General features: G+C 39.0%; 1 protein-coding gene across 4 annotated transcripts in view; it reads right to left on the bottom strand.

The window, feature by feature from the left end:
* The window catches only part of MTA3 (metastasis associated 1 family member 3), a 264,399-nt gene that overhangs the window by 164,814 nt on the left and 76,114 nt on the right, over nt 1-23,471 (bottom strand). For all 4 annotated transcript variants that reach the window (XM_048843021.2, XM_075127129.1, XM_048843022.2 and 1 more), the window contains exon 7: nt 13,070-13,172. In XM_048843021.2, the coding sequence (XP_048698978.2) occupies nt 13,070-13,172 (103 nt within the window). The remainder of the gene's footprint in view (nt 1-13,069; nt 13,173-23,471) is intronic.

The raw sequence follows: 23,471 nt of genomic DNA, 5'->3' as shown, positions 1-23,471 counted from the left end.
GTTCTTACTTTTCTTTAAAGTAATGGGGACAGCCCAAGTATCCATGACAAATTCCAATTGTGGTGTTCACACTCCACCTAATTTTCCCTTGTAGTTTCAACTGTATGCACATTCTTCATTTTCTACTCTAAATTATTTTGTAATGTTGCAACTAACATGAACCTAAAGATAGCAGTATTCCAATGGTAGGCAGAGTAATTCAGGTACTGTCTTCATTCAGAACACAACCTATTAAATAGCCTGAATACCTCTGGGAAAACAAATGGTGCACTGTGATAATACCATATCCCTGCACTGACTTGCAGTGTTATAATGGTTTCCCCGTGCTCTAGGCTTGGGTTTCAAATGCTCTCCTCACTGTTCTGCCAATGAAGTCAGAACAAGTACATCCCTAATTAACATGCTTTTTTAAAATAATGGTGTCTTGTCTCACAGACACTACATTTAATCTGGTAACTTCAAGGGAACTATAAATGTAGCATTTAACAGCACTACGCCTAATGCAAAATATCAAAACAATAAAGAAACTGAAAGAAAAATATCCACGAAGCCACATTAGTGAAAACCAATAAAGCAGGTTAGCTGTTCAGAGTAATTAAAATGTACTGTGATTTTAGATTAAAAAAATAGGGTAACTGCCCCTGACTGGATAACATATAATAGCGGTACCCTCCCTCTGCCCAAAAAGGGAGGCGTGTGGGGGGTAATTCTTTATACAAATGCCATACTTTGCTGAATAGGTATGAGAGCTTTCTGTGCTGGACCAAAGGTTCAGGAATACTTTAATTAGGTTTTTCTTGCTTTGTTTATTTGATGTATTCTGAATTGAGAAGGTATTCTCTAGGACACTTAAAAAAAGATTGCAGCAGAAGGACAAGAAACAGTTTATGATAATATGGTGTCACAGTCTAGGATTTAGGCATGTTTCTGCTATTCAAAAGATTTTGTTTGATAAAGCGAGGGGAAACTCAGCAAAACTTAATATTCACAGCTAGAGAAGGGTTATTCACAGCACTGCAGGGATTGAAAAGTTTTCTTTCTGATTATTAATCCAGGACTAGTTCTTAGAAGAACCAGTCTGCCAAAATATTTCTAGCATGGTCAGGTCATGAAATATTGGACCTTAAAATGTAAGTGTCATCAAATAATTTAGGACCTTAATATTCATTATTTAATATTAACTATGCATTACTTCCTAATCATTTCACAAAACTAAAAGTAATACAGTCAACTTAAAAATAGACAGTTTAAAAAAAATAAAGTTAATTTCAAATACATTTATTATCTGGATTAATGTAGCGCATAGCAGCCCAAGTCATGAATCAGGACCCCACTGTGCAAAGGACAAAAAGATGGTCCCTGCCTCAGAGAGCTTACAATCTAAGTATAAGGCAAGAGAAGACAAGTGCATAGAGACAGGGGAGTACAAGCAAAACAGGGAGACAACATTGCTCAACATGACAGGCTGTGGTTTCAGCACCCCAGCAGCCTGTTTGTGCAAGGGACAGCATGTGAAAAAGCATGAAGGTGCTTGTTTGAAAATCTGTCGAAGGGGTGACGGAGACTGGTATTGTTGGCCAATCAGAGGCAGGAGTTGACATCTTGATAGTGAATGAGAGATATGTAGGGAGAGGATATGCACACCATGAAATGCCTTGAAAGTGAAGACAAGTAGCTTATATTTGATGCCATACAGAAGGATGAGCCAGTGGAGAGATGCAAAGAGAGAAGTCACATAGCCAAAGCAAAGGGCTAAGAATATGATCTTTGCAGCAGAAATTATGAATGGATGTGAGTAAGGCAAGACTGCATTTGTCAAGGCCAGAGAAAGAGATACTACAGTAACTGAGACACGAGATGAGGAGAGCCTGAATGATCGTTTTAGCTGTGTGGATAAACAGGAAAGGCCGTATCTTAGATATGTTATGAAGAAAACATCAGTAAGATTTAGACAAAGGTGGACCAACTTTTATTGGACCAACTTCTGTCTGTGAGAGAGACGAGCTTTTGAGCCACACAGAGCTCTTCTTTCAGTCTGGGTTCACAGTCAGTTTTTTTCCAGAAGCCATCAATGTAATGATCAAGAGTGCGGTTTTGTCCGTTCGATGGTGTCCAGTCAGATGATTCTTTTTTCTTATGATTGTCAGTAGGGATGTGGTAATTGTGAGTGGTGTTGTCGTTGTTGTGAAAGAATTCTTTGAGGTGGAGATGGCGGAAAAATTCTTCTGCTTCTCAACGTTAGTATGGTATCAGGAGTTCAGTCCCTTAGAGCAGTGGGTTTCAAACTTCTTTTCTCATGACCCAGTTGAAGAAAATTTTTGATGCCTGTGACCCAACATAATTTTATCTTTTGACTACAGTTTTCATAAAATCATAATATTGCAATACATTCCAGCTTAACCCACTTTACATAACTAAACACCAGACAAAGCCATTTACTTTTAAACAAAACACTACAAAGGCGATGAGGTTGAGTTTCACTTAATTAATTTGACTGGTGGGCCTGTTTGTTCCTCATGATCTCATTCAAGACAGGATCACAGGATGGAAGGGCTACCCGCATATCAGGTTCACTGTTCAGTAGGGTTCTTTTTTTTTTTAATCTTGTCATAGTTGAAAAGCCCACTTCACACATGTAGGTTATTGTGAGTGAAAGGCAGCAACAAGAGCACACTTACTTTACTTAGCAGTGGATATTCTTTGGAAACACTGATCCAAAATGATGACAAGTTTATGGACTTGTGCCGTGTTTTCAGAGTGTTATCACAGGTGAGATGCAGCAGTTCATTCTCTTGCTCAGGCATCAGTTTTAACTCCATTGTTGCCTCAGGGTTTTCTAAAGCAAATGGATCTTTCACCCAGGGTTTTTTATTCAAATATTCATACTTGTTTATTGGGAAATAGCGACTAAGAGAGACAGACAGAACGAACAGCGAGATGTAACTGTATGATAGTGAATGAAATGAAAACTTTTTCCTCACTGGGTGTTACTCTCCTCAGTGTGTTGTAATAGTGCTGGGAACATGTAGTAGCTAGGCCCATTACTTTTCAGATGTGCTTGCCATAGTGCCAATGACTTTTAAATTACTTGAATCTTTTCACAATATCGAAACAAATCATTGCATCTTCTTTGTAACTTCAAGTTTAGTTCATTTAAAACTGAGAAAACGTCAGCAAGATATGACAACTTTATTAACCAACTGGCACTGACAAAGTTGCCACGTTAGACTCTTTCACCAAAAAAACATGAATCTCATTCTTGAGTTCATACACCCTGGTAAGCACTCTGCCCTGCAACAGCCACCTTGCTTCAACGTGAACCAGTAAATGCATGTGTTCCGCTCCCATGTCTGAGAATAGTGCTTCTAAAAGCCTGCTGTTAAGTGAGCTCCCTTTAATGAAGCTTACGATTTTGACTGCTTTCTTCAGTACTGCCATAAGATCAGGAGGAATACCCCTGGACGCCAAAGCTTCACGGTGAGTGAAACAATTGTGATTCCAAACAATGTCATTACCAGTTGCCTCAGATTTTTTTTCACAACTACACTGTTCTTTCCGGTCATATTTGCTGAACTGTCACTTGTTATTCCTTTACAGTTACCCCATTCCAGTTTGTATTTCCAACTACGCAGTCATTCAGTGCATCAAACATCTGTGCCCCCACTGTATTTGTTGGTAGGGTCAGACAACACAGCAAATCCTCCTTAAAATCATCTTGCGATATGTACCTCACATAAACTAACAGCATTGCGCAATCCAAAATATCAGTACTTTCGTCAAGTTGTAAAAGCAAAATACCCAACTGTAACCGCGCTACCAGTTGAGCTTCCAATTTTCTGCAATATCATGTATTCGCCGAGACACTGTGCTATCACTGAGAGGAATACTTTTCCATTTTTCAGCAGACTTCTCATCAAAAATTGTCTGCACCATATCTACAGATGCTGGAAGAACAACTTTTCCCAGCAACTGTATGGGCCATTTTCACTTTTGCCACACGATATGCAACCAAATACAATGTCAGTTGTGCTTTATCGTTCAAGGTGGTTGACCTGCTGAGAACCTGACCTGATAAGTTAAGTTCCTGTGTGACAAATCACCCCATATTGGTGCACATAACAAAATTAATGGGGTGGGGCTGAGGGGTTTGCGGTGAGGGAGGTGGCACAGGGTAGGGCAGAGGGTGAGGTTCGGGGGTGAGGGCTCTAGGGTGGAGCTAGGGATGAGGGGTTCAGGGTGCAGGAGGGGGCTCAGGGGTAGGGCAGAGGTTTGGGATGCGGAGGGTGAGGGCTCTGGCTGGCGATGTGGTCTCTGGAGTGGGTGCCAGGGATGAGGACTTCGGGGTGCAGGCAGGCTGCTGCAGGGCTGGGACCAGAGGACTCCATCCAGCCCTCTCCCCGTCGGCAGCAGCTAGCTCCGGGGGAAGGGCCTCTCTCCCCCTCTGCACAGAGTTCCGGGGGAGGATCCCTTTCTCCCTGCCAGCAGCAGCAAGCTCTGGGGCTGGGGGAGAGGCCCGCAGCAGCCCTGCAAACCCCAACTTGCTCCACTACCCAGTTCCTCCCCACCCCCTACCTCTCTCCTCTCCAGGTCCCTGCTGTGCTGCCATTTAGAGTGCTGCAAAGCACAGATCATTATAATCTGAATAAGCAAGGAGACCCTGTGGCTGACATTCTGCGACCCAGTACTGGGTTGCAAACCGTACTTTGAAAAACACGGTGTTAGATAGTACAGATAATTCAGCTCCAGTGGGGGGTAGTCTTGATAAATTGATGATGTTTGGGTGTCATGTAGTGTCCATGTGGCGGGTATCGGTGCCATGCTTTCTCCTAGAGGTGGTATTCTGTGGGATGTGGAGTAGTTATAGTTGGTTCCACTTTTTGTTTTTGTGCTGGATGGCTGTTGTCAGGTTTTTTTGATCGATGTTTTAGATTTCTTTAATGACTTCCAAGTAATCTTCCTGGGTTTGTTTTTTTTCCAGTGTGTGGGGAGCATGTGATGATTTCCTGTTTGAGGTGGTCCCTTCTGGAGTATGTGAGGTGCAGTAAGTTTCTCTGAAGTCCGTTAAAGACAGTGAGACCCCTGGGGATGATGTATTGTTTCTTGCATTTGCTCAGGAAGTAGTCGTCACTGTTAAGTTTTTGCTTCCTTTTTCTTATTGCGGAGTTTCCATTTCAGACAGTTAAATTCAGTATCTTCCATTGTTGCATGCAGTGAAGTTGTAGAGCCGGTCAATCTCAGGATATAAGAGTGACAAGGTGAGTGAGGTAATATCTTTTATTGGGCCAACTTCTGTTGGTGAGAGAGACAAGCTTCCAAGCCACACAGAGCTCTTACAAAAACTTACAAGAGCTCTGTGTGGCTCGGAAGCTTGTCTCTCTCACTAACAGATGTGGTCCAATAAAAGAGGTTGCCTCACCCATCTTGTCTCTCTAATATCCTGGAACTGACCCAGCTACAATTACAGCACATACAACTTCAATAAGAATTAGACATATCCTGGTGGTAAGGATGTATAGAAGTCTGAGTCAAAGATGAAACCCAGATTATGAGCTTGAGTGACAGGCAGAATGGTGGTGTTGTCTACAGTGACAGAGAACAGAGATAGGGGAGAAGGCTTGAGGGTGGAGAGGACATTAAGAGCTCTGTTTTAGCCATGTTGATCCTGAGCTGACAGCTAGACATCTGTGAGGGGATGTCAGAGAGACAGGCGTAGATTTTAATTTGAACAGAAGGAGGTAGGATAGAGTTTAATTTGAGTTTGTGGATGAAATTACCCAGGGATAAGGTGAAGAGGGAGAAGAGACATGGATCAAGGAAACCCCACAGAAAGCTGAAGGGGTGTTCAGGAGGATCCTCCGAAGGACAAGCTGAAGGAACGACTTGAGAGATAGGAGAACAAGGAGAGAACAGAGTTATGGAAGCCAAGGGAGGACAAGATTTCAAGAAGAGAAAGGTTGATGGTGTTAAAGGCAGCTGACAGGTTAAGGAGGATCAGGATGGAGTACTGATTCTGAGCTTTGGTTAGGAAGAGGTCATTAGAGACTTCGGCAAGAGAGGTTTCAGTTCAGTGCGAAGGATGGAACCCAGATGGTGAGGCTTGAGGATGGAATTGGAGGAGAGGAACTTCATAGAGCTCTTGTCAATAAAAAATTCAATGAGCTTAGATGTGAAAGCGAAAAGGGTGATAAGGTAGTAGCTGGAGGAACCAGGGTTCAGAGGTGAGGGCTTTTTCTGTATCTGTGACAGGGGAGAAGGAAGACAGAGCTGTAGGAAGGGAAGGGGAAGTTCATGTCATATTTGTCAATTTTCTCACCCAGAGTTCCCCTACCAATTGGGATTTTATAATCAGGTTTTCCTATTTTTAAAGTGGCTTCCTCTTCCCTGTCGTCGTGTGAATTGTCCACAAAATACAAAGAGAGACTCACTATTGAGAGGAAACAATGAAATTGATTACACAAAGTGCTGTCAAATGCAAAATCATTTCTCAAATCTTTTTGTTATAGTAATTGTACCTGCTACTTGGAAAACAATTTTAAGTGAAAAAATTTCAGGGAGAAGTGTGATTTCCAAGTTGATAGCCCTGCTTTTAAAAAAAAAAAAAAATGTTAGTATGGTTTGGGTTCCTCACACCACAAAAGCTGAGCAGCCACGTGAGTCTTATGGGGCTGATGATGTCATGAATAGCTCGTCTTTCATGTTCGAGAGATGCCTCTATACAATTCAGCCAAGAGGAAAAAATAGTGGATGATAGGAAAAAATAAAGGTAAATTGAGAAAAAAAAAAATCAAATGTTTACAATTGCCCAGGGTCACAATTAAATTAGTTACTCCAAATACAGTTTTCTTTCCCTCCCTCCAGCTACTTCTACTACATCACAATATTTAGAAGCTACCAAGAATCATAGATTAACTCTTGGGTCTCCAAGTTTTCAGTTTGTGTTCAGCACTAGCTAACACTGGTCCTGGCTTTACTAGTTCTCAAAAGCTGGTGGTCAATAAAAACTAGGTCAGATTTGAGGAGAATGAGGTTAAAAAAATGCAAGGTGATAACAGAATGATGTAATTTTAAGGCACAATAGTTCATGTGTTACTTACATTAGAAAATAATGTCATTCACCACTGGAAAGTTGGATTCATTATGAGTATACAACAATCACTTTTAACCCAGGTGGTTTGCAAGGTATCAAAGTCTTAAAATAGTCACTAGCTCCTCAGACAGCACTAGTGTTTTGGCATGGGCCCAGAATTTTATATAGCAAGTTCTGGATCTCAGATCAGTGTAATTGTTGGTCCCTTTTCTGCATCAGGAATTTTAGTCTCATCAGACCAGGTGAGATGGAGTTCAAGACCTGCTCTGTTCCGAGTTTATATTTTTCAGAAAGCTCATTCCTTCCCCTTCCTCTCTTTCAGGGGCTAGAGGTAAAGATTAACTACACTCTTCTACAACCATCTTGACAGGTTTAGTTAAAACTAGGCGTGGAAGGATCATATATTTGTATTGGTAAATGCTGATTTCACTGAACACACCCACAAACAGATGACAAAATATTTCCATCGATAATCAGGATTTACAGATAGGCAAAGTAAGAAAAATGCTGCCTGAGAACGTATTACAGTTTGATTTAAGGATATTTATTTTGTATATTTTGACATGTGATGTTGACAATTTGTGTTTTAACAGCTATAAAGCTTTAACTCTTTGAATTTCAACATCTGTTGTCCTTATTTAATTATTGTCTGGCCCCCACATAATTTCCTGGAATTGTGAAAATTTACATTGGTAAAAATTGGGGGAAAAAATGCTTAAAGCTCATACTTTTGCATAACTGTGAAAATTTAAATGGATTAAAAAAAGCTTAAAAAGGAACATTGGTTTATCTGTTGCAATTATACAAAAATAAAAACTGAATTCTGCCAAGCTCATTTAAAACATGTCACCTTTCAGGCCTATACAAGGTTGTCTGAGAGCTCACAGTAGTTCTCAAAATACATTTATACATATATGAAGCAGACCCCAGGCCCAGCCCCTTCAGGCCAAAGGATCTAAGCATAGTTACGGGGTTCAACCCACCTTAGCTTCTTAGACAGTGCCCAATCATTAAGAAAGCAGTTATTCTTTTGTTTGCCTTGTTTTTGTGTCAATGCCCCACTTCCCAAGAGTCACAAATGAACCTATAAAACAGCATCTTATATCTCTGCCTATACAACCAGTCTATAAGCAGCCAGTTAAGATCCAAGCTCCTTTCCTTAATTCCAGGGAGTTTCAATCTATTTAAGCCTTAGAATACTTCTTTTAATGCAGACATATGCTACCAGCACAATGATCATTAAAGCTGGAAAAATACCCCAGAGATTTTCAACTATTGGATAGAGCAGAATGTGACATGCAGAGTAGATTGATAATAAAACGTTGCTGTTCCAGAAGATTAATTTTTCTTGTCATTTCTAAAGCAACTAACTGTAGGTACATTACTCCTACTTCCTGACACTTTTTTCAACCTCCAAAAGTTTAGAGAGTGCTAGGGGAATGACTGCTGAACAGAAGGAAAGCTGTTCACTGTTATTCTTCTCTGGGAAGAGGAATGGGCTGGAGGCTTTGGAACAAAGAAAAGCAAGGTATTATATGGAATATCTGATACATATCACTTTGCAGCCTCAGCAGTTTTGCCAAGAAAATGGATAGGGGTCATATGGTAAATCTGAATCACTTTCATTTAAAGAGGGGAAAAAATCTGAAAAATGGAAATGGCTTAAATTCATAAGACATCACTTAAGACACTATTATGGCCCCACCCTCTTCTCTAATTTCAATGAAAAGGAGGAAAGAATCTCTGCAATAGACTTTACAATCAAGAAGGAAGGAATTACTTTTAGGCAATGGGTTAAATTCTGCAGGGGAGGTGCACAAAGAGTGTAAATTCAGCCTACATATGCAAATTAGTCATTTTTTAGCCAAGATGACATCCAGCAGTATAAAATGTACAAAGACAGACCAGTGTTAATGCCAGGTACAGTGGGTGGAACTTGCAGTAAACCCATTTCTCTTATTTCCAAACCATGTGGCTGTCACTAGGTACTCTTACTCACCCTTACCACAAACATCTTCTTGTTTTGGAGACACTGGATTGGTCCTCATGACCTTCCCCCCTAGAGAACCCACCACAGTTATACGATTTTACCCTGCGTCTCTGCCATTAGTTTAATTTCCTCTTCAATTCCTTTGATTTTCCCTATATGAATAGAATCCCAAAGTATCCCAATATTAAGTGTACTGAACAGGCAATTTTCTAAACAGCATTGGAAATCACATATATTCCTATTGACTATATTCAGTAGAAAACCCACATACCCTACAGAAGTAAGTATATTTTAATTACCCTACAAGAATAGAGTTCTGGCGATATTCAATAGTAGCAATTACCGCCGCTACTTAACAGCGCATTTTAAATATTTTACTTAATTATATTTTATTGAATATATGGATTTCTTTTTTAAAGATAAATGGAACATTTGTAGTTGATGAAGCAATACTTAATCTCTCATCATAAGACAAATCCATACAGTTGGCATTATATCTCCATTTAGAAGGAGAAAAATTCCATTTTCTCTTGTTTAGTATTGTTTCTTGTCTGAGGTAGAAGTGTCTAAGAACAAAATGCAGAAGGTAGGTGGAAAGGATGCAGAAGGAAAGAGGACTAAAATAAATAGAATACTTGTACGTAATTTTCCACTATTTCCCCATTCTAACTTTTAAATGGATGTAACAAACAATAAGAAAACATACAGATGAGGTGAATTTTCCTTATGGGAAACAGAACTAAGCAATGGTAAGTATGAAATTTTCATTTAACAGGAATTGGAGAACAGAGTTGAGGCAGAGAGCCACTAAAATACCTATACTGCATAAAGAGTATCTTAACTAATCTTCAAAACCCCCTTTTAGTTGGAGATGAGCAAGGGGAGACTACAAACAGCTGGACCGATTCACACGGCTGGGAGAATGGCCCTCTTGAAAATTAACCAATCCTTGCTGGATGAAGGGAGAAAGAGTCATAAGTCCTGGGGGTCCTTGGTGACTTACAGTTTTACTGCACCCCAAAATATATTCACGAAAGTGGAATGTACCAAAAAAGCAAATGTATACAAAAAAATGTAGATACACAAAGGATGAAATCTAAACTGAATTACCATACAGTGAAAGTGAATAGATCTGATCATGTAAGTCAGCCCTGTGGTTCTCAACCTTTGTCCATACTGGAATCCCCACTCCCATTTTGCTAGGACTTAATCAGGATCTCTGTCCCATTTACAAGTATGGGAAGTGCAAGGTATCCATGACCCCCAAATTGAGAACCTCTGGGCTAGCCTATTAGAGAAACAGGGGAGATTAAAAGCTCCAGCATCTGAAAATGTAATGTAATTGAAACTGACTCCAGCTTCTGGTAAAGCAAGGGGAAATCTTCTACTGCCTATTACTATGTGCAATATAAGATAGAGAAAGGCATCTCTCTAGGGAACTAATGTGCTCCCCTGAGAGGAGCTCTGATAACAGAGGAAATTTTCAGTGAGAAAGGAATTGTCTCCTGTAGGGAAAATACTCAAGGTGACTCACTGCTATTAATTGGCAGTCCCACATCTAGTCTCTTTTGACTGGAAAGATGATCTTCTAAAGTAAATCAGAAGAAAATCTTTTCGGATCAGACAAAGATCAAATGTCTAAATGCTAAAGCAGAGAAGACTTCCCTAATAGTCAGGGGGAATCCCTTTCTCATTGGGAGACCAATGGAGATAGCAGATTCCCAATGACTGTAGCTTGGTTAAGTCTCTACAGACTTAGGAGAAGATCTTTCAGTTAAACCAGTCCACCAAAGTATACCACCAGGCCACTTAAAAGTGGCTCTTACAGCTCTGATGTACCTGAAGCCACTGGAACTCAAAGTGTCCCACCTATAAGAAAAGTGACACAGAATGGAGAATCCAAAGTCACCCCAGTGTTACAGGCTTGGACATGAGGAGAACTGGGTCTTCAGAGATTTACAAAGGAACTATCCCATAATGACTTAGTGCAGTAGAGCTCTGACTTTGCAACCTGTGGCTAGATTGGTGGAGGGACCTTGGAGGGAACTCTTGCTAGCTGCGAAACAGCCTGACTGGTTGGGTGGAAGGCAGCATAAACTTTCTAAATGTCAAAAGGCACTCAAATACCAGTGATGGGCACCCTAAAAGACTTTAAATAGATGAGAAAAAAACTGGCATCCCCAAAAGACACCCCCACCACAAAGGAAGCCTTCCACACAGGGACTTTACTAAGTGAATGGGGTAAAGTTCTGACCCAGCCCCTCTGTAATCTCCCAAGAAATGCATGAGGTGCAGGGAAGTACAGTAGCATGTCCTTCTGAAGTTGCTCAGACTCCACCTTACATCTCTTCAGCTTCCCAAAAGGGGTCTGCTTAGCATAGATAAGGCAGCATGCTCTTCTGAAGGGATTCAGATTCAAACTTCCATCTCTCCAGCTTGCTAGTGGATCTACTTGCTGGCAAGAGCAATATGCTGCTGTGCAAGCAAGAAGCAATACAGGGCGGAGCGATATGTCACAGGAACAGTACACACTTACTGATCAGAGGAGGACTGATCCTAGATGAACTAGCATCTGAGCTCAGAGGAAGGTGTGACCCACAAGCCCATTTCCCTGCATGACACAGGCTGTGGAATTGAAAGCAGAGCTCCTCTCTGCCTTCCTCTCCCTCTGATTTTCCTTCTCCAGACACATGTTGTCCAGAAAGAAGACAAGAACGAACAAAAGCTGGGAAGAAGAGAAGAAGTTAAACTTCTTAGACTAAAAAGATGTAGGGCTGCACTCTGCTTTCAGAATAGAGAAGCAAAATTACTGAGAGGGAAGGCGGCAGGCTGGTGCCTTTACACTAGCATTGACAGTTAGTTCTCTACTTCCTTAGTTTGTGGTAGGTGGAGCAATAAGGTTTACTGTAAGCATTTATTATAGGACAGGGAAAGAGAGACATTATGAGAGTAATGGTTTTACTCTTTCAATGGAAAAATGTCACTGTTTCTGAAAGAGTAGAAGTTTTAGAAATCCATCTAAAAATGTTTGAAAAAAGGCATATCTGAACTTCAACGGGGCTCTGTCACAGGCCTCCAAGGATATGTCTACATTGCAGCTGGGAGGAAGCTGCCCAGACCAGGCAGAAAAAAAAAAAAACGTGCTAGCTCTACTTGAACTAACATGCTAAAAGTAGCAGGGTGGATGTGGCGACTTAGGCTGGCCACCACAGTATGAACCCAGGATTTCAGGTGGGTTTGTACTCTGGTGGCTATCCTGTGCTGCTGCCCATGCCATAACATTCACAGTGCTATTTTTAGCACCGTAATTCAAGTACAGCTAGCACATTTCGGTCTACCCAGGCCAAGAGGCATGCTCCTAGCTGCAGTGTAGGCATATCCTAAACAGTATGCTAGTTTATAATCTTACCCATCCAGAATTTTTCCCTAATGAAGCCTAGGACACAGTATTGAATTACTGTGGTATGCTTCAAAATCTTCTGCTATTCACTTAAAATAATTGCACTGTGTGTGACAGTTGACTTATATGCAAATGTTTCAAGTTCTTCAGTCATTCCATTTGTTTATATTTGCTTGAATTGTAATCTTAGTCTTTGTTACATTCAGCAATTTCAAATACTGTAGTACCAGACTGAAAAAAGGTAGTGCTGAAATCCTGCTTCATTTATTCTGAGGGGAAAGTGGAGTTGGAAGAGAATATGAGCATTAAAATTTTAAGAAGGGGCTAATGCTCTCCATCAAACTCTGGCAAGATCTGAGAAAGTATGAAGTCTGGAAGAAATTCAGAAATATATTCCCTTCCTATATAATTTACTTTAAAATAGACATGCATCATGTTCCATTCTAATGATTTTCTCCTACCTAACTGCAAGATAAACATAGAATGTTAAACACGTTGTGGAACAACAGATAGGGGAATAAGCAGTCAATGGTCTACAGGGTTTATAGAAGGAAAAAAGTATTTTTCTGGGATTAGAGGATTTCAAGCTTACCGTGCTACAACTAAAAACTGGTCAATCTGACGATCAGTAAGGGGGCTATCTGGATCCCATACTTTTACTTCCAGCTTTGCCTGCTCTCTGTCATCTAATTCTCCTGTCAAAAAGGTAAATGGGATAAAACACGTATTTACAAGGTTGCTCTTTGTGCACTTCTTATACCATGCTTAAATAATATACTGTACTTTAAATATAAAAGAATTAAATCAGCAGTTAACCATTTAAAATTTAATATTGCAATATCACTTCCAGCCTAAAATTAGCATTTTAACTTGCTTAGAAAAAGTATCAATACAAAAGTATAGAAACAAAGAAGTTTAATAAAACTTGATAAGAGTTGGAACCATGGTTCCACCGTCCATTGTATTTTTTTAAATTGTTTCCCAACCACAGCAAAAATTAATGTTACCTCTCAAACAACTTCAGCAATTAAATGCTATTATGTTATTTTTCTCTTTTGAATATGCCTCAAAATAGAAAATACTGCAGAACAAAGCTAACTACTCTCAGCCCATTGACATGATTTTGGTAAATCTTTATTATTAAAATTATTTCTGGCCCCACTTTTTCCTCACAACCACTACTTTGTCCATACTCTTAAAACAATGACTCTTATTCTCTGTTAACCAGTTATAGTTCTTGCAATTTAATAAATAAGTTGATGGCACACAAAAGAAGTCATATTAATCTCCCAATTAAACTCATTTGAGTCAAGCACAGCTACAAGCATTATTTTAATATGGCTACTGTGAAAAGAATCTTCTCTTGTATCAAGACTGTAGTTTTGTTAAGTTTTAGTCTCTTCTAGAAAGCATTTTTCATTTTTATTTGCTTGTAATCATTTCTAACTCTATCCCTTTCACTTGATCTTCTTTTGTTAATAAACTTGTTTTACTTTAAATCTAAGCCATGCCAGTACTGCATTTGTGTTAAAGTGATAAGCTGTGTATTTTGTCTCTTTAGAGGAGCAAACAAACATTATTATTTCTCTGACTGTTCCACAAGAGACCTGGACACTTCAGGGCTGACGGATCTGGAGAAACTCAGGGACTGAAAGTATGTTAGGGTCACCCCTGCATACGATAACTGGGTGATCGTGACTAGAGTGGGGCTATTGCGTTGTAGGCAGGCTCCTGGGGCAAGAGTGCAGAACCAGGGCTTCACAGCATGCAGACACTCAGGATACTCCATGCTAATCTGCTGGCTGTTGACACCCAGGCTGTGAGCCACAGCAGCAGAGCATTTCAGGCACCCAGGGTCATAAAGCAGGTGATCACAACCCCTCACTGGTCTGGATTGCAACCCAGAATGTGACAGCGATGCATAAGGCTGAAACAATGCCAGCACTTTCAGACATTTTTCACAATGGGTGCAAGGACAAGCTCAATGTGTTATTTGTACAGCAAAGTAGAAAAGCAATGGGTAAACATACTTCTACTGCCCTTCCAAAAAGCATATTATGCAGGACATGCTTTTCTAAAATATGCCCGTTCTCGAAGAAATTGAGAACGGTAGCATGGTATTAATCTTACCAAATACACCAGTTATATTCAGACAGTAGGATGCAAATAATATATCAGGAGCACATTTCACAAGCATGATGTATTTCATGTACTGAGAACAAAAAAGGTAAATGGGCCTCCTCTGATAAAGAGTCAATAGAGAGTGGTCTTCCTCACGTGATTTTACACATTTTAAGAGAGCTAATTCACATTTAAATGTAAAATCCAGCACTGACAGACATATTGTGGATTTCTGACACTCTCTGGTGGGATTTTTTGTCTATAAACTTATGAATGGGTTACACACTTGTCTATACATTCAAGCTTTTCTATTTGTGACAGATATATAGTGGGAAACATATACTCTTAGATTACTTATGTATTATCATTACAAAAACGGTTAACATTTTTAAAAATATCTTTCACTGTGTTTAACTGACCACCACATCCTGGAAAATGCAACTGTATGGAAGTGAGAAAAGGATACAAAATATACTGATATGTGGTATGCCTCTCCATGAAGTGAAAATCATGTCACACTCTGGGTTTCCATCCCAAACATTCCAGATCCCAAAAATCCAGCTTTGCAATACATATGCCTCTCACTTCAATGAAAGGGAACAAAACTCTATAGCTGTAACTACAAAATGCTGCTTTATATGTTGGCAAAGGTATGTAACCGCAATATTTCTAAGCTTCATGCCATCTGTGATTGTAATAGTCACAAGTAGGAAATGAGAAATGGGACACATATGTACAAACGTACACAATGTAAAAAAAGTGCTAATACAACGATTACATTCAGAAAATGTAGAAGGGTAAGCTTTTCAAAGCAATGTTACCTCTGCCAAACTGCACATATGAACTCCTTTCCATTCCTGATTTTCTGGTAAAAAGGTAGTACGTTAAGCCAAACATTTATATCAGAAAATGAGGAAATGAAAATTAAACATACGTGAAGGCAGGCAAAGTTAGCTTTGCTGCAGAAATCTTTCAAAAACTGCAGAAATAAAAATTCCATTCACTGAACTAACTGGAATAGGAGAGGCCTTCAGCACACAACAAATAACAGAAAACTTTGTAGAACCTTCAAAATGGTCCAGACCAGCTTCACCCGTTACGACCCAGCATTACCCATTCTTTAAGAAAAACCTCTGCTAGACCATGGAGATGACCCACAGGGCTCTGGCAACTTTCATATTTTCCATATATGGCATGGTTTCCCAAATATCCTGTTCTCTTTAATTATTTTGTTTTATACATTCTGGTGTGCAAAATGCTGTGGAAAAATATGCATTCTGGGGCATCATAAGAGAGCAGAGCTCATAAGTGCAACCTCTTTTTTTCTTTGCAATTCATCTTAAGCCTACAACAATGGCATGCAAGCTGGAAAAGAGCTAACGGAACCCATTAAAGACTTAACTATCCTGATAAACTTGATTTTAAAGTACTACCAGCCCTTTGGCACTGCAAGAGCATAGCAGAGTGAGAGCACGGTGTAGTAGAGTCCCCATAAAGGAAAATGAATACCTAAATAAATGGACAAATTAGAGCAACACACAAGTCCTGTGAAATCACAGATTAGTATTGTTGCAGATGTTAAGAACGACTGAAAAGTCAAGGCAAAGGCTATACAATTTACATACTGGAGGACGAAAGTGCACCACAGGGTTTTTGAGAAATGGCTGCCAGGAGAATTTGGAGTTAATGTGGAAGATTCCCCCTTGTACGTAGCTGGAACATATTGCATAATAATCAGGAGACTTAAACTCAGTATGGAAAGAGGAGGGATGAACTGTGGTTTTACTCTTGATGAACTTATATTATGAGAAGAATCATGCCATTTTCAGATAGATATGAATTTTTTAAAAGGTCATTGAATGGATGCATGCACTCAGTGGATGCATCCACCCAACATACCATAAACGTAATGTAATTAAAGTATATGCTTTTAATTTTAAACTTTGAATAATCTGAAAACTGCAGAATAACCCAATAAAAATACAACACAGGGGATTAAGTCCTGGGTCCATTTGAGTCAGTGGCAAAACTCCCATTGACTTTAGTGGAGCCCAGGACTTCACCCCAGGTTCCTCTGTGGTAGAATATGATTAAGGGTTACTACCCTTACACTGTATTGTGTATCTTTAAATTTGGCAGACCCTATCAAGGATAAAATTGAATACATATATTTAACAACAGCTTTTACCTTAGAGACTTTTTAATTTGTTTTAACTGGAAGGTACACAGGTTGAACAGGACTACCTGGTCAAAGCTTGATGGCATACCCATACATTATTAAGGCTATGTCCACACTGGCAACTGAATGACAAAACTTGTGTCTTTCAGAGGTGTTAAAAAACAAAACACCACACCCCCCACCCGCCAACAACAAGTGCAGGTGTGAACAGCTCTTTATGGGCAGGAGCGCTCTCCTGCCAACAACGCTGATGCCGCTTGTTGGGGATGGAAGTTTGTCATCAGCAGGAGAGCCGACAAACAGCAGCTACACTGCGACTTTTAGTGACACGGCTGTAGCAACACAGCCATGTCGCTAAAAGCTGGGTAGTGTAGATGTAGCCTAAAACTGGAGATTTCTGGACATAAAAGGATTCTAAACTTTATATTGTAGGAGGCATTTGTTCTAAATTCTCACAAGGGCAGTGTACTAAAGGTACTAAAGATTCTGCATTCAGGACTATATTGTGCCAGGCTCATCCTGAAAACTAGTTTGCTGGATTATATTAATATAGGTTATAAATATGACTGGTGCCTGAATTATTTTCCCCTTAGTAATGATTCAGTGCCTTATTTCTAGTGTTTCTCTTTATCATGTACAAATTTTTTGTTAAGATCTGTTTTCTGTTAGTCACTTTAGACAAACAGATGAAAAACTAACTGCAACCATAATACCAACTTTCAAATAGAAGAGTATAAAAAGAAAGGAATGAAGATCAAATGCAGTTGAAGCCTGGATTCCAGTAAGACAAATTAAAGGAAATTAAATAATGCAGTTACTCAACATTAACTCTTTAGACCTCACCTTAGACTGATACAACCGAGTATCTCCATGGGAAATTAATTCAGGGCCTGATCTAAAGCCCTTGAGTGAATGGGAGACCTAATGCCTAAATTCAGCAAGATACTTAAGCATGTTCTTATCTTTAAGTACTGAAATCTACTCACATGCTTAAAGTTCAGCACATAGGTAAATACTCCACTGAACTGGGGTCTTAGTTTCTCTGTGCCTCAGCTCCCCATTCTTCCCTGACTTAGAGGGGAATTGTGAGGATAAAGTGCTCTGATTCTATTATTGTGAGGGCAAAAAAAAAGTCAAAGTGAAATACAGACTCTGATTTCATTGTAAATTTGTTAACAGATACTTCCCTCTGATCAAAGGTATCAAAAGTGTCAAGCAGCATACTTAGGGTGACCAGATTCCTGATTTTATAGAGACAGTCCCGATTTTGGGGGTTTTTCTTATATAGACTCCTATTACCACCCACCCCCATCCCAAATTTTTTACATTTGCTATCTGGTCACCCTAAGCATACTGCTTTCAACGAATCCTAAATTTCTTTCTTGAATGCCGTTTTAATCTGCCACACAACACCCTGGAAAACAGGTAGCTGTATGTCTGTTGCCAGCTCATGAACCTTGCTCTCATATTTCTTGTTGGACTGATTGTCCGCAGGCCTAGTTTTTAGTTATTTATTTTACCGAAAAGTATAATATAAAATATAAATATATCTTTCATCTCTCTCAGTTGTCTGGCTAGAAATGAAGATAGTGCAGTTTAGTACCTGGGATCTTTTTCTATCTAGAATAAAGTTTCACCTTTCTGCTATGGTCTGATGAATAATTCATTTAATAATACAACTTCCAGTCTTATTTTAAAAGAGGTAACATGCCTATTTTCTCTCTTTATTAAAAAATTAACTATACAAGGCAGTGGTGATTATGAAATATTATACAACTATTTTTCTGAAATAACTAAGAGTGTACGTGTGTGTGTGTTCATGTGCATCCATTACACAATTCTGAAAGTAGCATATGAATGTCTCTTACACTAGTACCCAATGACAAGAAAAGCCCCACATGAGGGTTGGCGCAAATGCGCCTTTCAGATTAAATTTGCATGTCGTTCTACTGGTACGTAAGGTATTCCAACAGTACTCTGCATAAACCACACTAATATGGTGATCCTTTGTTGGCTTTAATGGCTGGAGCTTAGAATTTTTTTCATTATAAATAATCTGGAGACAGGATGTGCCTTTCCACTTTCTTTGCTTCTGTGATTAAACTACCGAAAGTATAAACCAGAAATTGCCCAGAATTTAAAGGTTTTACATTTGACTCTACAAAAAAATAAAATTGTGTTATGTGCAAATAACTCCTAAGGAGGGGGAAGGGCAGAAGAAGGGGAATGTAGTACGTTTATCACTTAATTGCAGAATAATCCCTATCCTTAACTAACATAATTAAGATGGGTCTCTTCCAGGTGTAAGAGTACAAACAGCAGTTATTCAGTTAGTATATAAATGAGTTTTTCATTTACATAAACCCTAAATTAAGGTGCGTATATGAATGGAATGCATCTGAATTAAGCCAACCAGTCGGTAAAAGCTGTCATTTGACACAAATACAGCACTTGTTTACAGCGAGTCAGATATCTTTATATTGCTGCTGAAACCTATCTAGTCTGATCACTGTCTACACACTCTACGGCTCTAGTCATAAAGGTTAAGAGTCCTAATAATCCTTCCCTCAAAAAAATCACCTGGGAATGGGGCGGTTTTAATTCCTAACAGCCTAATTAACTGCATTAGTATGTGAATCTTGGAATTCTGAAAATGCACCAACTGCTGATAATATTTATTAAAAAAAAGTAAAGCAATGGGAGAGAATTTAAAATAGGTAGGTTTTTTTTATAAGTAGCAAATACTCAGCTTTAATCATCATTTTCTGAATTCCTAGAAAAAAATTATTTTCATGCTCTAGTTGAAATAGTTACTCCACCTGAGATATAAGAGTTTTAAACTGCCAATAGAGCTTAGAATGGTGTGAGCTGTAAAGATGTGGTCTTGACCAATGCCTCCATCATGCTGCCTCAAGTAGGGCAGAATGTCAGAGTACAACCCCTTCTGACTTCCAATAACCTGCAGAGTCCAATCACTGTTGTGCATCCAAGAAGGAGCGTCCACAAAGCAAAGAAAAGAGGAGCGCAACACTCTGGGGATAGCACTCTCCCCACCTTATCTTCACCACAAGATCCCTACCTAGTTACGTGCCCCACTGCTCACAGAATCCAAAACAATGATCGGTGCACCCAACTTTTACATTGACCTTTAAAGGCATTCCCAGAGTTTAAGGCAGAGCCTTATCTTAGATGTAGGTATTACAAATACTGACAAGTATGCAGGCACAACATGGAGTCTGACATTTCACCCTTAACTCCGAATTTCCTTGCTGTTCTCTTTTAACGTTTGTGAAAGAACCTGAACAGTTTGACTTGCACTGTGGGTTTCCACTCCCCCCATTTAGTTTGTATTTTTATGTTTTAATATTTGTAGGTTTGTACTGTATAGAGGTTTTAAAGTAACAGTACCCCAAGTGAAAATCTTCTCATTTCTAGACTTAGTATTAAAATGTTAGGTTTCTGGTGCTTTTGTTTTTAGATACTTACCTAAACTAGTCACTGTTAAGGCAAATCACATTAAGTACATTTTTAATAAACAGGTTTGCCTAAATTCAAGTTCAACTTGTATTTATTTCTTTTTCCTCCACTGGGCTTTTTAAGCTTTTTACAAATTCTAATTTGAATAGAGAGAAACTGTAATGGATTTAACATAATACTTGAAATGAAAAAGCATAAGGTGGTAGGGCATTTCAGGGAAAGTGTCATGAAAAGATGCATATCAACCTTCCCTACAGAAAGCAGTTACTCAGTATATTAACTAGTCATTTTTGAAAGTTTAATACCACAAGCTATGGAAATGTTTTCTCTTTAAAATATTTTTATATATCTATATCGAGAGAGAATATGTATGTAGGCCCTGATCCTGCAAAGGCTTAAGCACATGCTTAACTTTTCAGATGTGAATAGTCTCATTGACTATGGGTCTATGAAGCCACTGGGACTACTCCCTTAAATAAATTAAATGCATAAGTCAACATGACAATTTTTTCTGTAAAATGAAGCAGATTTTGAATTATTCAGGTGTAAAAATATATCTCATTCACATCTGGTAATCTGTTTTTCCACAGCTATACAGTAACTTACAAAAAAAATTAAACATCAGAAAACTGTCAAAGAAACAAACAAGCAAACAGAAAAATCTGAACTTACAATAAGTCCATCTATGCAGTTATTGGAGTAGAAAAATATATGGAAGTTAATTAAGCTCTGAGCTGTGGTTTGAAAGCCAGCTAGTGAATGTTCACTGCAGTACATTACTTTGTAGAGTAAGTAGGTAACAATTTGACCATACAATCATTATCAAGCTCAGAAGACTGTCTAAACCCTGAGTGTGTTCATGCCTGTAAATTAATCTCAGACAGGACTCCAGCCATTATTAATGAAGAGATCTTTCCAACCACAATGATCTACAGCCTTCTACACCAATGAATCAATGAAGGCTGTTAGTCTTACACTGTGGCCAGCTGGCAGAAAGAGAAGCAATATATTTTAATCATTTCCTTTGTTTAATTAGTTGGGGCTATGAACATCATCCATAGGAACAAGAGAGCTCATGGCAAAAACCTCCTTTAGCAGCTAAATAAAGTGTGAAATCTGGTCTCCCTTGATGTTAATTGTAAAACTCCCACTGATTTCACCCAAATGTATTAAAAAAATCTTGATGGAAGACTTGTTGTTAAAATCCAGGTCAGTAGAGAATACTATTGCATAAACTCTCAAATCCTGCGATTTAACTGTTTAAAAGTTTTAGTACCACGGACACCTGCATGCCCCCTTATATTTAGGCATTTGGCTGGTAGTCAGGAAGTTGTCAGCTGGTCTAAGAATTGAAAGCTCCAATTCAGAGATGTACTTAAGCATGTTTGTAAATTTAAGCACACAAATAGTACCCTTAAGTCAGTGGAACTATTCAGCTACACAAACTTACAAATGTACTTAAGTTACTTTAATGAGACGGTTACAAATATCCAAAAAGAGGGGGTCAAAACAGGAAGGCAAAGTCAAGAATGCATTATTATTTTGTCTTATGTTGTTTTTTACACCAAGGATCTCAAAGTGCTTTGCAAACAGTACAAACACACCTAAGTCAACTATCTAATGCACAGTATATTCTTGACTATCTATTTTTCCTGGTTCACGGTACAATCTTGGACACCTACTATTTCGTCAATGCTGAATTCAGACAAATAGAACATATTTGTTGGTAGGTTTACAAAACATACCTATTGTTTTTTATTCTCTACAGATTAATTATTCTATTAATGGGCTCAATACTCATACTTTGCCAATGTCAGAATGCAACCAGTTGGCATGATTATTGACTCCAATTTATAAAAATGGGTAGAGTTAAAGGGAGCTATATTTTTTATTGATTTGAATTCTAATCTGTACATATATGTTTCACTATAACTAAGCTTGACCGAAATCAATTTTTATTTTTTTATAATTTTGATAGATAATATTGGTGTTTATTTTTAAGCTTTTTTATTTTCACAGTTGTGTAATTATTTTGTGGGATCAGACAATTTACTGACAGCAGACACGGACATTCAAAAAGTTAACCCTTTGTCAACATCACATGTCAAAATATACAAAATAAATATCCTGAAATCAAATCAAATAAGTTCTCAAGCTCCATTTTTCTTACTTTGCCTATCTGTGAATTTTGATCATCAATGGAAATATATTTTCAGTTTGTGCATACATGGCAAAATAAACGTTTACCTATAAAAATCTAATCTTTACAAGCCTAACTATAACAGCACTTATTAGCTATATTATCTATCTTTGGATCTACCTCTAAGGACTCTGTATTTTTTCTGTATTTCTTTTAACACTTTAAAAATGTTTAATATACAGTAATACAAAGGACCAAAATTAAATTAGAAGTACACTGAAATCAATGGAAATACATTGGAATAAAAAAACTGATGTGAAAGGAGAATTAAACCCAAACCTTTAAATACTGGATGACATAACTCTTGCAACTCTCTGTCTAACTGGGGTACTTTTCAAATTAATTTAGCAATGGTGCTCCTAACAGGCAGGCTTAGATTAACCAATATGTACTCAGTGCCCCCGCAATCTCCAGTCCGGGGGGGGGGGGGGGGGGGGAGGGGAGAATGAGTGGCACTGCAACCCTGCACATCAGAACAGAATGCCATTCACTCAAGTTTGGCCCAGCCCCCCTCACGTCATGACAGAAGGGCAGCTGGGCCAAACCTGAACAAGTGGTGCTGCAGCCTGGCACTTAGATGGCTCGCCGCATCCTTCCAGAGAGTTAGGCACACCCCCACCACCCCCAGTCAAGAACCTCTCTTCGGGGGGGGGGGGGGGAGACCCTCTTAGGAAGTTTTGCCTAACATGTCAATTATCTTTTATATCACAAGCTCTGTCTAATTTAAGGAAGGCATGTTGGGGGGGGGGGGCAATTTCTATACTGCACAGGGCCCCAAAATTCTTTAATCTGAGCCTGCTAATATGAGACACAACAACATTAAGAACTGTGAAATCAAAGAATTTAATTTTTTACTTGCCTCCAAGCAACTCAAAACTGAGCTTTACATTTACATGGGCCAGGCTCAAACCAAAACCTTAAGTCCAGGGGTTCTCAAACTTCACTGCAGTGCGACCCCCTTTGACAATAAAAATTGCTGTTACCCCAGGAAGGGGACCAAAGCCTGAGCCTGCCCGA

The sequence above is a fragment of the Caretta caretta genome, chromosome 3, assembly GCF_965140235.1.
Source record: "Caretta caretta isolate rCarCar2 chromosome 3, rCarCar1.hap1, whole genome shotgun sequence".
Lineage (NCBI taxonomy): Eukaryota > Metazoa > Chordata > Testudines > Cheloniidae > Caretta > Caretta caretta.
Note: the sequence above shows the minus strand (reverse complement) of the source record. Positions and strands in the feature narration are given on the sequence as shown.